The sequence below is a fragment of the Mesoplodon mirus genome (assembly GCF_964341445.2).
Source record: "Mesoplodon mirus genome assembly, chromosome: 6".
Classification (NCBI taxonomy): Eukaryota; Metazoa; Chordata; class Mammalia; order Artiodactyla; family Ziphiidae; genus Mesoplodon; species Mesoplodon mirus.
This window is the reverse complement of record NC_138982.1, coordinates 8,245,390-8,260,287: the sequence shown is the minus strand read 5'-3', so window position 1 is coordinate 8,260,287 and position 14,898 is coordinate 8,245,390. Positions and strand designations below refer to the sequence as shown.

At 45.1% G+C, this 14,898-nt stretch overlaps 1 protein-coding gene across 1 annotated transcript in view; it reads right to left on the bottom strand.

Moving 5' to 3' along the window:
- GRK7 (G protein-coupled receptor kinase 7) overlaps positions 1-14,898 on the bottom strand; it is a gene marked incomplete at its 5' end in the record, with an annotated part of 40,946 nt that overhangs the window by 8,304 nt on the left and 17,744 nt on the right. Inside the window, 1 exon segment of the mRNA XM_082624400.1 lies at positions 6,820-7,094. Coding sequence (XP_082480526.1) covers positions 6,820-7,094 — 275 coding nt within the window.

Genomic DNA, 14,898 nt, shown 5'->3' with positions numbered 1-14,898 from the left:
GGTGTCCAGGGAACAGCTTTCCGGTGTCCAGGGAACAGCTTTCCGGTGTCCAGGCTACCCAGGCTGCTTTCCCTCGGTGTCCAGGCTACCCAGGCTGCTTTCCCTCGGTGTCCAGGTTACCCAGGCTCCTCTCCCTCGGTGTCCAGGGAACAGCTTTCCGGTGTCCAGGCTACCCAGGCTCCTTTCCCTCGGTGTCCAGGGAACAGCTTTCCGGTGTCCAGGCTACCCAGGCTCCTTTCCCTCGGTGTCCAGGGAACAGCTTTCCGGTGTCCAGGCTACCCAGGCTCCTTTCCCTCGGTGTCCAGGGAACAGCTTTCCGGTGTCCAGGGTACCCAGGCTCCTTTCCCTCGGTGTCCAGGCTACCCAGGCTCCTTTCCCCCGGTGTCCAGGCTACCCAGGCTCCTTTCCCCCGGTGTCCAGGCTACCCAGGCTCCTTTCCCCCGGTGTCCAGGCTACCCAGGCTGCTTTCCCCCGGTGTCCAGGCTACCCAGGCTCCTTTCCCCCGGTGTCCAGGCTACCCAGGCTCCTTTCCCCCGGTGTCCAGGCTACCCAGGCTCCTTTCCCCCGGTGTCCAGGCTACCCAGGCTCCTTTCCCCCGGTGTCCAGGGAACAGCTTTCCCTCGGTGTCCAGGCTACCCAGGCTCCTTTCCCCCGGTGTCCAGGCTACCCAGGCTCCTTTCCCTCGGTGTCCAGGCTACCCAGGCTCCTTTCCCCCGGTGTCCAGGCTACCCAGGCTCCTTTCCCCCGGTGTCCAGGCTACCCAGGCTCCTTTCCCCCGGTGTCCAGGCTACCCAGGCTCCTTTCCCCCGGTGTCCAGGCTACCCAGGTTCCTTTCCCCCGGTGTCCAGGCTACCCAGGCTCCTTTCCCCCGGTGTCCAGGGAACAGCTTTCCGGTGTCCAGGCTACCCAGGCTCCTTTCCCCCGGTGTCCAGGCTACCCAGGCTCCTTTCCCCCGGTGTCCAGGCTACCCAGGCTCCTTTCCCCCGGTGTCCAGGCTACCCAGGCTCCTTTCCCCCGGTGTCCAGGCTACCCAGGCTCCTTTCCCTCGGTGTCCAGGGAACAGCTTTCCGGTGTCCAGGCTACCCAGGCTCCTTTCCCCCGGTGTCCAGGGAACAGCTTTCCGGTGTCCAGGCTACCCAGGCTCCTTTCCCCCGGTGTCCAGGCTACCCAGGCTCCTTTCCCCCGGTGTCCAGGCTACCCAGGCTCCTTTCCCCCGGTGTCCAGGCTACCCAGGCTCCTTTCCCTCGGTGTCCAGGGAACAGCTTTCCGGTGTCCAGGCTACCCAGGCTGCTTTCCCCCGGTGTCCAGGCTACCCAGGCTCCTTTCCCCCGGTGTCCAGGCTACCCAGGCTCCTTTCCCCCGGTGTCCAGGCTGCCCAGGCTCCTTTCCCCCGGTGTCCAGGCTACCCAGGCTCCTTTCCCCCGGTGTCCAGGCTACCCAGGCTCCTTTCCCTCGGTGTCCAGGCTACCCAGGCTCCTTTCCCCCGGTGTCCAGGCTACCCAGGCTCCTTTCCCCCGGTGTCCAGGCTACCCAGGCTCCTTTCCCTCGGTGTCCAGGGAACAGCTTTCCGGTGTCCAGGCTACCCAGGCTCCTTTCCCCCGGTGTCCAGGGAACAGCTTTCCGGTGTCCAGGCTACCCAGGCTCCTTTCCCCCGGTGTCCAGGCTACCCAGGCTCCTTTCCCTCGGTGTCCAGGGAACAGCTTTCCGGTGTCCAGGCTACCCAGGCTCCTTTCCCCGGTGTCCAGGCTACCCAGGCTCCTTTCCCCCGGTGTCCAGGCTACCCAGGCTCCTTTCCCCCGGTGTCCAGGCTACCCAGGCTCCTTTCCCCCGGTGTCCAGGCTACCCAGGCTCCTTTCCCTCGGTGTCCAGGCTACCCAGGCTCCTTTCCCTCGGTGTCCAGGGAACAGCTTTCCGGTGTCCAGGCTACCCAGGCTCCTTTCCCCGGTGTCCAGGCTACCCAGGCTCCTTTCCCCCGGTGTCCAGGCTACCCAGGCTCCTTTCCCCCGGTGTCCAGGCTACCCAGGCTCCTTTCCCCCGGTGTCCAGGCTACCCAGGCTCCTTTCCCTCGGTGTCCAGGCTACCCAGGCTCCTTTCCCTCGGTGTCCAGGGAACAGCTTTCCGGTGTCCAGGCTACCCAGGCTCCTTTCCCCGGTGTCCAGGCTACCCAGGCTCCTTTCCCCCGGTGTCCAGGCTACCCAGGCTCCTTTCCCCCGGTGTCCAGGCTACCCAGGCTCCTTTCCCCCGGTGTCCAGGCTACCCAGGCTCCTTTCCCCCGGTGTCCAGGCTACCGGAAAGCTGATCACTCGGCTCTTTTGCACTAACTGTACTCACCTCAGTTGTGTAATTAGAGGGAAGCTTATTTGACTCTTGAGCCTTTCCCTGGCAGACTTGTTCAGGGCCCTTTTGGTCCATCATCGTGCAGTGCCCTTGGGCAAATAGGGGAGACTATTGAAGGTGGCAGCGCCTTTTGTAAGGGCCAAATCAGCAGCTGCAGGGAGACTTCTCCTGCTTATTGAATATATTTCAGAGCACTGACAGGGGCTATTGTGTTACCAAACCCCACACACAGAGATTACAACGGATTTTCTAATAACAGTCAGTGAAGGAAAGGTACCAGCTGCCCATACACGAGGACCACACTGTGGGGTTTGGTCTGCCAAGAACAGTGGCTATTGGCCCGAGAAGCACTTAAGTCAGAGACTTGCATGGATATTTGCCCTTATTTGGCTGCACTGTCTGATCAGAATCAATCCTGCAAAATACTTCAGTCTTCACCTTTCATTTTATTGGAACACACCATAGTTGACCCCATCTGGAGTCCCTGTGAGATGATCAGAAAAGCTTCTGGCTTCTCTGCAAAATTAATTCACAGACCCATAAAGGCAAAAGAGGAGATTCCCTTCAGTGATGTCTAAGGAAGGAGAAGGGTTTTTTTCTTTCTTTCAAATGCTCGTGAATGCAACAGGGAGGGGGCACTTGACCTCTCCCGCTGTGTAACACATTGTCTAGGTATTTGCTCGGCTTTGGAGGATGCCCACGAAAGTACTCAAACATTATCTCATTTGAATGAATGTTTAAAAAATACAAAGAGTTGAAATGAAAACGTTGGAAGGTTTTCTCTTTCACTGAACAGCTGGTTTTTATATGCTTTCTCCCTAATGTTGTAAACAGTTTTTATACAAAACAGTCACAACAACACATGTTTTTGGGGTTTTTTTTGCGGTACGCGGGCCTCTCACTGCTGTGGCCTCTCCTGTTGTGGAGCAAAGGCTCCAGATGCGCAGGCTCAGCGGCCATGGCTCACGGGCCCAGCCGCTCCGCGGCATGTGGGATCTTCCCGGACCGGGGCACGAACCCGTGTCCCCTGCATCGGCAGGCGGACTCTCAACCACTGCGCCACCAGGGAAGCCCAACAAATGCTTTTTAAAAAGGTTTTGCTTGACAGAGCAGCTTCAGGCCATGATCTAGTGCTTTAAGGTGGCGTTTTCCTGTAGTCAATGTTTCATTTTACAGATTCAAAGTGGGCTTCTAAAGTACTGAGATAGGTTTTTATTCAAAGACACCAAGTGGGTCGTGTTCCCTTCAAGGAAGTCATCTAAAGAGACTGTTCGCTTCTTTCACTGCCTTGGCCACTGTTGGTACATCCTCTGATTCCCCCCGCATGGGCTTGAGAGCCAAGATGGTAGAGACGGTCTGTGTTCACCATATCCAGCTCTCCTCTCCTTCCTGGACAGACAGAAAGCAGCACTAGTCAGCTCCCTTGCCCTTAGGCAGGGCCCGAGGACTCATTCTGTCTGACAGAAGTGTATCTGAAATGACCTGTAAAGTGGGTCTGAAGCAGGACAAAGCTCCCCAGGCTCTCTGCATGCTCTCTTGTTGCCACAGCAACCGAAACCACCACTGGATGAAACCACCAGTTCCAGTGGGGCTGAAAGGTGGAAGCAGCCTGAAGCTCTGAGTCACCATTCAGAAGGGAGATACCTGGAGAACCCTTGGACCCATAAAGGACATCCTGTGAATGAGAAATAATCCTTTTGTTTTAAGCCGCTGAGACTTTGGGATTTGCTTGTGATCACAACATGGCCTATTTTGACCACACTAATACAATGCTGGAATCTACACAGGAAAATCACTTCCACATTTTACTTTCACATCAGTGAAGAGTTCCATCTCATTTCAAAATACTCATTTGTTAGTTTGGTTATCTTTGAAATGCTTTGAAAGTCATTACAAATGAATTTTGTTTCACTATTTTAAAAAATCAGATCAAAAATAAAAAGCTTGCCTCCATACGTAAACACTGTGAGCTAAGGCAGCCCTGTTCTAGAGCCTCCACTCACAACTACTCAGAAGATTTAGAGTAATTTGGCTCTCTAAATTTTGGTGTAATATTAAAAATCAGTCATATTACTTTATGGTTGTAACTTTCTTTTTGTATGTATTTTTAGATTTTGAAAATTCAGTCCAAGTAATTTAAGACACACGAGCTCGTAGTTTAGTCAAAATATTATCTGAGGGCTTCCCTGGTGGCGCAGTGGTTGAGAGTCTGCCTGCCGATGCAGGGGACACGGGTTCGTGCCCTGGTCCGGGAGGATCCCACATGCCGTGGAGTGGCTGGGCCCGTGAGCCATGGCCACTGAGCCTGCGCGTCTGGAGCCTGTGCTCCGCAACGGGAGAGGCCACAACAGTGAGAGGCCCGCGTACCGCCAAAAAAAAAAAAAATTATCTGATATCACCCTTAGAACTAATTAATAATAATTGCTATCACATTGAATGATTCCTAACCTATGTTATATCTAACTTTGCAAGCATTATATCTAAACCTCAAAATATCCCACTGAATTAGTTAGGGATCTTTAGAGAAACAGAACCAAAAGGGCGCTGAAGGGTCCAGAATGCACAACAGTGGCATAAAAATTATTTTGAGCTGAAGTTATTTGAGAGTCAACAGATGCAGGTTTTGAACTCCCCTTGTCTGCCTTTAAGATAAGCAGAGCCTTGGAAAAAAACTCAACTCATAAATCTTCTCCCCGGGAATTTCAGGAGTTTTGGAAGCAGGAAAGATTGACTCTTATCACCAGTGACAGAACTCAGCACCACACCTAAATAGACATTGCCACAAAGCTACCATATCTCCCATCTATTCTTCTAAGGGCCATTTATCTTTCCTAAAAGTCAACTGTTCTCTCATGAGTGCCCTTACCCCACTATTTCAAAGAAGTCATTTGTTTTCCTGTAAGTGACCTTCTCCCCATCCCCTTTCCCTATTAAATGGAATATAAGCCCTCAATTCTAACTGCCACCTAGTTACACTTTTTTGTGAACTCTTGTGTATGTACATAAATAAAAATCTGTCTATTCTCTTGCTAATCATCTTTTGGCAGTTTAATTTTCAGGCTTCCGTTTCTAAACCTAAGCGGGTAGAAGAAAAGTTCTTTCCTCTCCCCCCAGTACGTGTGTATGTAAGAGAGAGAGAGAGAGAGAGAGAGAGAGAGAGAGAGAGAGAGAGAGAGAGAGAGAGAGAGAGAGAGTTTATTTTAAGGAACTGGCTCAGGCAGTTGTGGAGGTCTGGCAAGTTCAAATTCTGCAAGGTAGGCTGGAGAGTCAGCGAAGAGTCACAGTTCAAGTTCAAAGGTGGTTTGCTGGCAGAATTCCTTCTCCCAGGGAGGTCAGTCCTTTTCTATTAAGGCCTTCAACAAATCACATGAGGCTCATCCACATAATGAAGAGTAACCTGCTGTACTCAAAACCTACTCATTTAAATGTTAATCTTACCTAAAAAATACCTGCACAGAAACATCTAGAATAGTGTTTGATCAAATATCTGAGTACTGTGGCCTAGTCAAGTTAAAACATAAAATTAACGATCACACCCACAAAAAACCCCATTTTATATATGAGGATATTGAGACTCCAAGAAAGTAACTCAGTTGCTTGGGGGTAAAATGATCAGTATGTAGCCAAGCTGGGATGTGAGTCTATGTCTGTGACTTGAAAACCCTTGGTTTTCTCCTTACATGACACAGTTACTCACTGCCAAGGGTCTTTTCATAGGTCAGGTTTTCTTATTTTTTTCTTCTAAAATATCTTGATCTTATTATTCCTTTGTACGCAATAAAACTTGACTTTCCTCAAAACTAATTTCAACTGTACTTAACATAGCTGGCAACATCATACGTACTTAATAAATATTTGTTGACTGATTAATGATATTTTACAGAGATGTTTAAAAGGGGCAGAATCTTTCACTTGAAAATACATCTTGGAGGACTTCCCTGGTAGCACAGTGGTTAAGAATCCACCTGCCAATGCAGGGGACACGGGTTCAAGCCCTGGTCTGGGAAGATCCCACATGCTGCCGAGCAGCTAAGCCCATGTGCCACAACTACTGAGCCCACATGCCACAACTACTGAAGCCCGCATGCCTAGAGCCCATGCTCGGCAACAGGAGAAGCCACCACAATGTGAAGCCAGTGCACGGCAACAAAGAGTAGCCCCCGCTCGTTGCAACTAGAGAAAACCTGTGTGCAGCAATGAAGACCCAACACAGCCAAAAATAAATAAATAAATAAATTAATTAATTAAATAAAAATTTAAAACTGCAGTATTTACTTAAAAAAAATACATCTTGGAGATTGTTCCATATCAAGTGTTCATAGTGTTTGAAAGTGTTGAAAATACTTAACCACATAATATACAAATAATAACGGGAAAATACTACTACTACTTAATCCCAAGCCTTTGTCATTAATCCAAAGTATTCTCCAAATCCCTGTGGAAATGCTGACATCACTAATCATGTCTTTATATGATAGTTACCTGCTTCCTAAGCGTTGCTCTGGTGTCTTAGCCAAGAAGAGTCTGCAAATGTCTTTTGCTTCCTCTGTAAAGTTATCGTGTTGGAATCTGACTTCCTCTTTCAGTGTTCTTTGCTTTAAATCCTCTTTACTGACTTTTCCCTTGTAATCTTTGAATGGTGTTCGTCCAGCAACCATTTCATAAATACTGCATCCCATTGCAAACCAGTCCACAGGATAGGCATAACTCGCTTTTTCCATTAGGATTTCAGGAGCCATACAACCACTGGTTCCAGCCTGTAATGCCCCAAACAAAAACAAAACAAAACAAAAACACTAATGTGAATTGAACAGACACTGCTGACAGCCTACTCAATACCCTTTCTCCTTTTCTTTCCTTGTTGAGGGAACCCTAATTTACTTGGAGTGGCGATGTGTCTAACCTATTCTATTCCCTGCTTTCCCAGCAGCCTCTGGTGCAGTCAGGGCAAGCCATGTAATCCATTCTGGCCAATGAGACATAAAGAGGATTTGGTTGGAGTACATTATGAAAGAGACAGACACGGCTGATCTTGAAGTCGGAAAACCACCTAGACTCTCTTAGTCCCCTCACCTCATCTTTAAGGTAAAAAGTTCACGCGGCTGTCTCTAAGATCCCCTAAATTCTGCTTCTGCTTTTTATTCACAGATAATAGAAAATTAGATGCATGATTTTTTTTAAGTGGAGCTCTTTATTGCTAATATTGGACGTTCACATAATATTATCTAGTCTATGTTTTTTTACTCTATTTGCTATGTAATGATACTAATATATCAACCATCTTTGCCTGTTTGTCTCTGCACTGAAAATTTAATACAGAAATTTTAATCCATAAAATTCCACACATGAAACTTCATTTAACATGCAAGACTATATATTGTAGGCACACTTCTACTGACAATATATACCAAATGACCATTGGGTTAATGTGTATATATATATATATATATATTTAAATACACATAGCATACAATTTACCATCTTACCATTTTAAGTGTTTAGTTAAAGAGTATTAAGTACATTTATGTTGTGCAATGAATCTCCAGAACTCTTCATCTTTAAAAGCTGAAACTCTATACCCATTAAACAATTCCCCATTGGGCTTCCCTGGTGGTGCAGTGGTTAAGAATCCACCTGCCAATGCAGGGGACACGGGTTCGAGCGCTGGTCCAGGAAGATCCCACATGCCGTGGAGCAAATAAGCCCGTGTGCCACAACTACTGAGCCTGTGCTCTAGAGCCCACGAGCCACAACTACTGAAGCCCGCACGCCTAGAGCCTGTGCTCTGCAACAAGAGAAGCCACCACAGTGAGAAGCCTGAGCACTGCAACAAAGAGTAGCCCCCGCTCGCCGCAACTAGAGAAAGCCCGCGTGAAGCAACGAAGACCCAACACAGCCAAACAAAACAAAGCAAAACAAAAAAACCCCAAAAACCCCCAAAAAACAATTCCCCATTACCCCAACTCCCCAGGCCCTGGCAACCGCCATTCTACTTTCTGTCTCTATGAATCTGACTATTCTAGGTACCTCATATAAGTGGAATCATGCAGCATCTGTCTCTTTGTAACTGAGTATAATTTCAAAACGTTCATTCATTCAACAAATATTTAATGAATACCTGCAACATACCTTGTAATTATAAAGTATATACTTACATTATAATATGTTTTCATAAAAACTAAGCTGCTTTTGATTAAAGTATAATGTATAACCTTTGCAGCACTTAAAAATGCAAAGAACACCCTAAAATGACAATAAGCTTCTACTAATATTTACATAAAAGTGAGAACATAAATTATTGGCAGAGTTGTGAGAAACAGATGTGCTCTGTAATTTGACTCAGATTTTTAGGAGAGCAGTAAGACACAAAGCAGAGAAAATGAGATGTATCAACGGTTCCTGTTCTTCAACCAGGTCACTTGACTTTGGAGCAAGTAGCTGAAAGAATTGATTCAGAAGAAAGGGAAAGGAATCCACATCGCGATGTTCGCAGTGTCATCATTCATAATGGCTGCAAGCTGGAAACACCCAATGCCTTTCAACAAACACAATAGACCAGACTTCCCTGGCAGTCCAGTGGTTAAGACTCTGTACTCCTACTGCAGGGGGCATGCCCACGTGCCCTCCATGCGACCAAAAAAAAAAAAAAAAGACTAGAGTCTAGTGTTAATACCAAGAAGTGCATATATGTAATGGGTTTCGCATACTGATTATAAATGTGAATTCAGTACATCAAAAAAGGTTGGAAAGTATTTTTAGTTGTTTACTGGGTGATTTTTTTTTTCTGTCTAGTTGGTTAATATATGTTTTTAATGTACACAATATATGTAATACCTTAGGAATATTAAATTTCATGGATGATTTTTACATGGATAACAACAATGAAAAACATAAATGACCTAAGCACTAATGAGGAGTAATTGGCTTGAGCAAGAAAATTGTGGAAGTGACCTGGGTCTGACAGGCTGGGCATGAGTCAGCATGGCACTACTGTTTTTGGAGAAGTGTGTATGTAATTTGGGTGACCATATGTTTCGGTTGGCCTGGGACAACAATTTACATCTGTTGTCCTGGCATCTTGTTCAGTGTTACGTCTGCCAAAACAAAAGAGTACCGTAGGCTCCTCTGAGGCCCAGGATACAGTCTTACTCATCTTTGTATCAAAATGGGTATTTACCCCCGAGCCTCCCTTGCTGCATGCTCAACAAAATGTTTCTTACGTAAACAATAGTGAAGATGGTAACTAGATGTTTTCCATTCACTATCCAACAAATATTTGTTAAGCCACACCCTGCAGTGATTTCTAGGGATACCAAGACATACTAGGCCTGGCCCCTGACCTTGAGGATTTATAGGCTGGTGGAGACAGGTCAAAAGGTTAATTCAGGGCTTCCCTGGTGGCGCAGTGGTTGAGAGTCCGCCTGCCGAGGCAGGGGACGCGGGTTCGTGCCCCGGTCCGGGAGGATCCCACATGCTGCAGAGCAGCTGGGCCCGTGAGCCAAAGGAGGGTAAATGCCTTAATGGGAGTGGAAAACAAACATACGGAGGCCAGAGTGTGTGTGTGTGTGTGTGTGTGTCTATGTGTGTGTTGGGGATACTTCACTGAAAAGTGACAGCCGAGCTGAATTATGAGGGAAGAACCTGTCACAAAGAGAAGGCTGTCCAGGTAATGGACATGTGCAAGAAATGGAGTCCAGAAAAATGTAGGGTGCTTGGGGAACTTTAAGTAATTTGGCATTTCTGGAGTATAAGCTCTGTGGGATGCAATGGTGGGAGGGGAGACTGGAGGGGGAGATGTAGATGAAATTGAGAAACACTGTCTGCCAAGGTAGCGAAAGTCCATTCCCAGGCTCCCTTTTCCCTTTGTCCCTTTACTATAGAGCCAGAAGGCTAAGCACTCCATCTCCCAGCCTCACATGTTGCACCGAGGGTGGCCATGTGATAATGTGATATGAGCTTTACTTGAGAGGTGTGCAAGGTGAAGGCACTGACAGTTGGGAAAAAGCTTAAAAAATGGGGGAGGGCCTCCCTGGTGGCGCAGTGGTTGAGAGTCCGCCTGCCGGTGCAGGGGATACGGGTTCGTGCCCCGGTCTGGGAGGATCCCATGTGCCGCGGAGCGGCTGGGCCCGTGAGCCGTGGCCGCTGGGCCTGTGCGTCCGGAGCCTGTGCTCCGCAGCGGGAGAGGCCACAACAGTGAGAGGCCCGTGTACAGCAAAAAAAAAAAAAAAAAAAAAAAAAAAAATGGGGGAAATATCCAGTGAGAACATGAGTAAAACTTAAAGTAAGTCCTTCATAATGTTTAGTTTTCATGTAAGAAATACACACTCATTTTTTAAATATCTCATTTTTAAAAGCTCATTCTCTAATTTTAAGTACTTTGGAAAGGAAAAAAGTAATATTTATCAGAGGAAAAATAAAGTTAACTAGGCCAGAAAATAAGATATATATTTATAAATTTCTTATGTCAGAGAGCATGGTATTAAAAATGTGAAGGTCAAAGCACATGTTTAACAAAAAACACTGCAAAATTTTCATCATTGCTCTTATTATCTTATGTAACCTCACCCTGAATGACTCAGAATAAACCATTTTGTGGGCTCAACAACAACAAAATGGGGGAAATACATGAAAGATGTAAGATGGATTAATGGATCAACAGAGGAATGGATAAATGGATGGACATGTGATAAAGCAAGTCTAATAAAATGTTAATGCGCAATGGAATATTGTTCAGCTATAAAAAAGAATGAAGTATTGACACATGTTATGACATGGATGAACCCTGAAAACATTATGCTAAGTGAAAGAAGCCAGTCACCAAAGACCACTTACTGTAGGATTCCACTGAAAAGCAGTATCTAAAATTGCATGCAACCAATTTTAGTGGTTGTTTAGGGTTGGGAGAAGGGGAATGGGAGTGAATGTTAATGGGTAGGGGGTTTCTTTTGGGGGTGCAGAAACTATTCTAAAATTGTGATAATGTTTGTATATCTCTGTGAATATACTAGAAACCACTGAACTGTACACTTTAAATGGGTCAATTTTATGGTATTTAAATTATATCTCAATAAAGCTGTTTAAAATGTCAAAGGTAAACTCTAGGTCATGGGTGTACAGGTGCTCGCTGTGAATTCCTTAAACTTCCCTGTATGTCTGAAAGTTTTCATAATAGAATGCACAGGGAAAAAAGGAGTAAGGGGTGGGGGGATGTGATGCCAGACGTTACCACACTGGCTGCTCGTTCATCAGGCACATGAAACTCTTCTGCAAGAGTCACAAGGAAGAACCACAGGGCAGAGCAGAGGAGGGGCATCTATCAGCCCAGCTCCCTCCCACCTCCTGCTTCCATTAGTCAATCGTTAACCCCATATGATATCACTTATACGTGGAATCTAAAAAATACAACAAACTAGTGAATAGAACAAAAAAGAAGCAGACTCACAGATACAGAGAACAAACTAGTGGTTACCAGTGGGGCAAGGGAAGTGGGGAGGGGCAATACAGGGGTAGGGCTTTAAGAGGTACAAACTAGGGCTTCCCTGGTGGCGCAGTGGTTGAGAGTCCTCCTGCCGATGCAGGGGACACGGGTTCGTGCCCCGGTCCGGGAAGATCCCACATGCCACGGAGCGGCTGGGTCCGTGAGCCATGGCCACTGAGCCTGCACACCCGGAGCCTGTGCTCCGCAACGGGAGAGGCCACAACAGTGAGAGGCCCGCGTACCACAAAAAAAAAAAAAAAAAAAAAAGAGGTACAAACTAATAGGTATAAACCAAGCTACAAGGATATATTGTACAACATAGGGAATATAGCCAATATTTTATAATAACTATAAATGGAGTATGACCTTTAAAAATTGTGAATCACTATACTGTACACCTATAACATATACTATTGTACAACTATATTTCAATTAAAAAAAGAAATGTCATTTTGAATTCTCTGACATGTAAATGTTTAATCATATATTGAGATTATACATCACGAAAAATAATAAAAAATAGAATTGTTAAAGCATGAAATAAAAAAGAATTATCCCAAAGCTAGCTTATCTCTATTTCCAGATATGTCATCCAGACCCTCCTTAGCAGTTGCCTGGAAAACCAGGTCCCACATCATACTACAGTATAATATTTCACCCAGCTCTAAAAGTGGAGGAGCAACTTGGCCTACAAGTGGTGCCAACAGGGTGTTGCCCAAGCGAGAGAGAAAGGGAGGCCGTAGAGAGACTGTAAGAGGGTGTGTGAGGTTTGTGGCCCAGTACACCAACTTCATGAAATTTTTCAGTGATAAGCTTTGCTGTGGGGTATTTTTCATCCCTGGTGCTGGCTACTGGCTGGCCTCTCAATCCAGAAACTAGTGGCTGTCAGTATTGGGAAATTTTCTCAAATTACTTCTTTGATCATTTTCTCCCTTTCATTTTCTTTCTTCTCTCTCCCCTCCCCCCTTTTTTTAAAATCCTGAACTTATCCTTTGTGTTTCTTATTTTTGCTCCTATTTTCTGTCTCTTTGTCTTCTGTTTTCTTTTTTTTTTTTTTCTGAGAGACTTCCTCAATTTTTCTTCTAACTCTTCTATTTTTTTAAAGTACTTTATTAATGGGAAATTTCACACATAGACAAAAGAAAAGACACTAGAATAATAAACCCAGTGTACTCTATACCCAGCTTCAACAATTATCGACACATGACCAATCTTGTTTCCTGTGTCCCTACTCTCTCTCAATGCCCCCCACTCCTGCCACTAACTTAGATATCATTTGTAAGTATTTCACTATGAATCTCTAAAAGATAAGGTCACTTAAAAAAACAAGCAAATAAACACAAAGCACTGCAAACACCATTATCTCACTTTAAACATAACAATAATTCTTGAATATTATCAAATATCTGGCCATATTTACACTTTCCCAATTGTCCTATACACTTGCCCCCTAAATAGTTTGCTTAAATTTAGGCCCAAATAAGGTTCACACAGTGTGATTGATTGGTATGTCTCTTAAATCTTCGTGACTATATAAGTTTTTCCTCTTTCTCTCCTCACCCCCTGCAAGATTTTGTTGGAAAAAAAAAAAAAACTGGTTAAACTGCAGAGTTTCCCAGTCAGATTTTGCTGACTGCATTCCTGTGGTGTTATTAAACATGTTCCTCTATTCTTTGTATTTCCTGTAAGTTGATAGCTAGATCAACTTACAGGAAATCGCTAGATCTAGAAACTTCTACTGAACTTTTCATGTCTGCAAATATGTTTTTATTAACATATAATTAACACAGAATAATGTGCTTATACTTTTGGTTCAGTAAAGTTTGATAACTGACTACACCCATGTAAATACAACCCAAACAAGATAAAGAACATTTCCATTCATTTCCTTTGTGCCCCTTCTGGTTCATTCTCCTCCCCTCTTCCCAGGCAACCACTTTGTGATTTCTGTCACCATATATTAGTTTTGTTTGCTCTTGGATTTCACGTAGATGGAACTGTATGGTAGAAACTCTTTTTGTGTCTGACTTCTTTTTTTTAACATAATGTTTTTGAGATTTATCCACGTTGTTCTGAAAACATATTTATATATTTTTAATTTCCAAATGTCCTTGTTCTTCTCTGAATGTTGTTTTACAACATCTGTCCTTGTTTCATGGATGCAGTATCTTCCCTTAAATCTCAAAAGATATTAATTGTAGGTTTTAAAAAAATTGTTCTTTTCTACTCCCTGCATTGTTCCTGTTTCCTACAATTTTTCTTCTGTTTGTTTTGGCATTGTCTTTCATTTTGGAGGGTTTTTTCAAATGACAAGTGATCTCTGACTCTTTGTTTGTACTTAAGAGTGTGACACCAAAAAGCTGACAAGAAGCTTGTCAACTGATGGGCTTCACTGTAGGGTGATTATGCCAGGCCATGTCACTGGGGACCCTACCTGTATCTGTAGACCTTCTGTGTTAGGCTGCTCAGTTTCCCCAGAGGGAGATCCTCCAATATCCCACCTGAGAGGTGTTAGCCTGCTTGCCCTCATTGTGGGAGCAGAGATGGGAAAGGGGCTGAGGGTCTCCCTGTATGTAGTATTTCATTCTCTACTACTCTGAGTTGGGCTCTATGTTCCTGGGTCAGGCTTCTCACTGGCTCAGTCTCTTGAGCTGGGGTGGGAAAGGCATGAAAGACTATAAACAACATCCAACTGCATTTCAGACGGTGGTGATGGGTACGTTCTACTCAGCCACATTTATTGTGAGCTTGCTCCGTGTGTGGCAAGTTTCCAGTGAGCAGATTTCAGAGGCGAGTGACTTCAAGGATTAAAATCGCTCATCAGGACACTGGATAAATATCAGTCGCTCAGTAGAAGGTGTAGGGTAAAAGTGGACAGCGTATGCCAGTCCTGAACAAAGGATTGTGAGACACACACCGGGAGAAAAATTGGAAATAATAATGGGCAATACTTATTGAGTGTTTATTACATGCTAAATATTTTGTCAAGTGCTTAACGTGAACTTCTTGTTTAATCTTCATGATAAACCTATGAGATAGAGACTATTTTATCCTCCATTTTGCAGATTAGCAAACTAAACCAC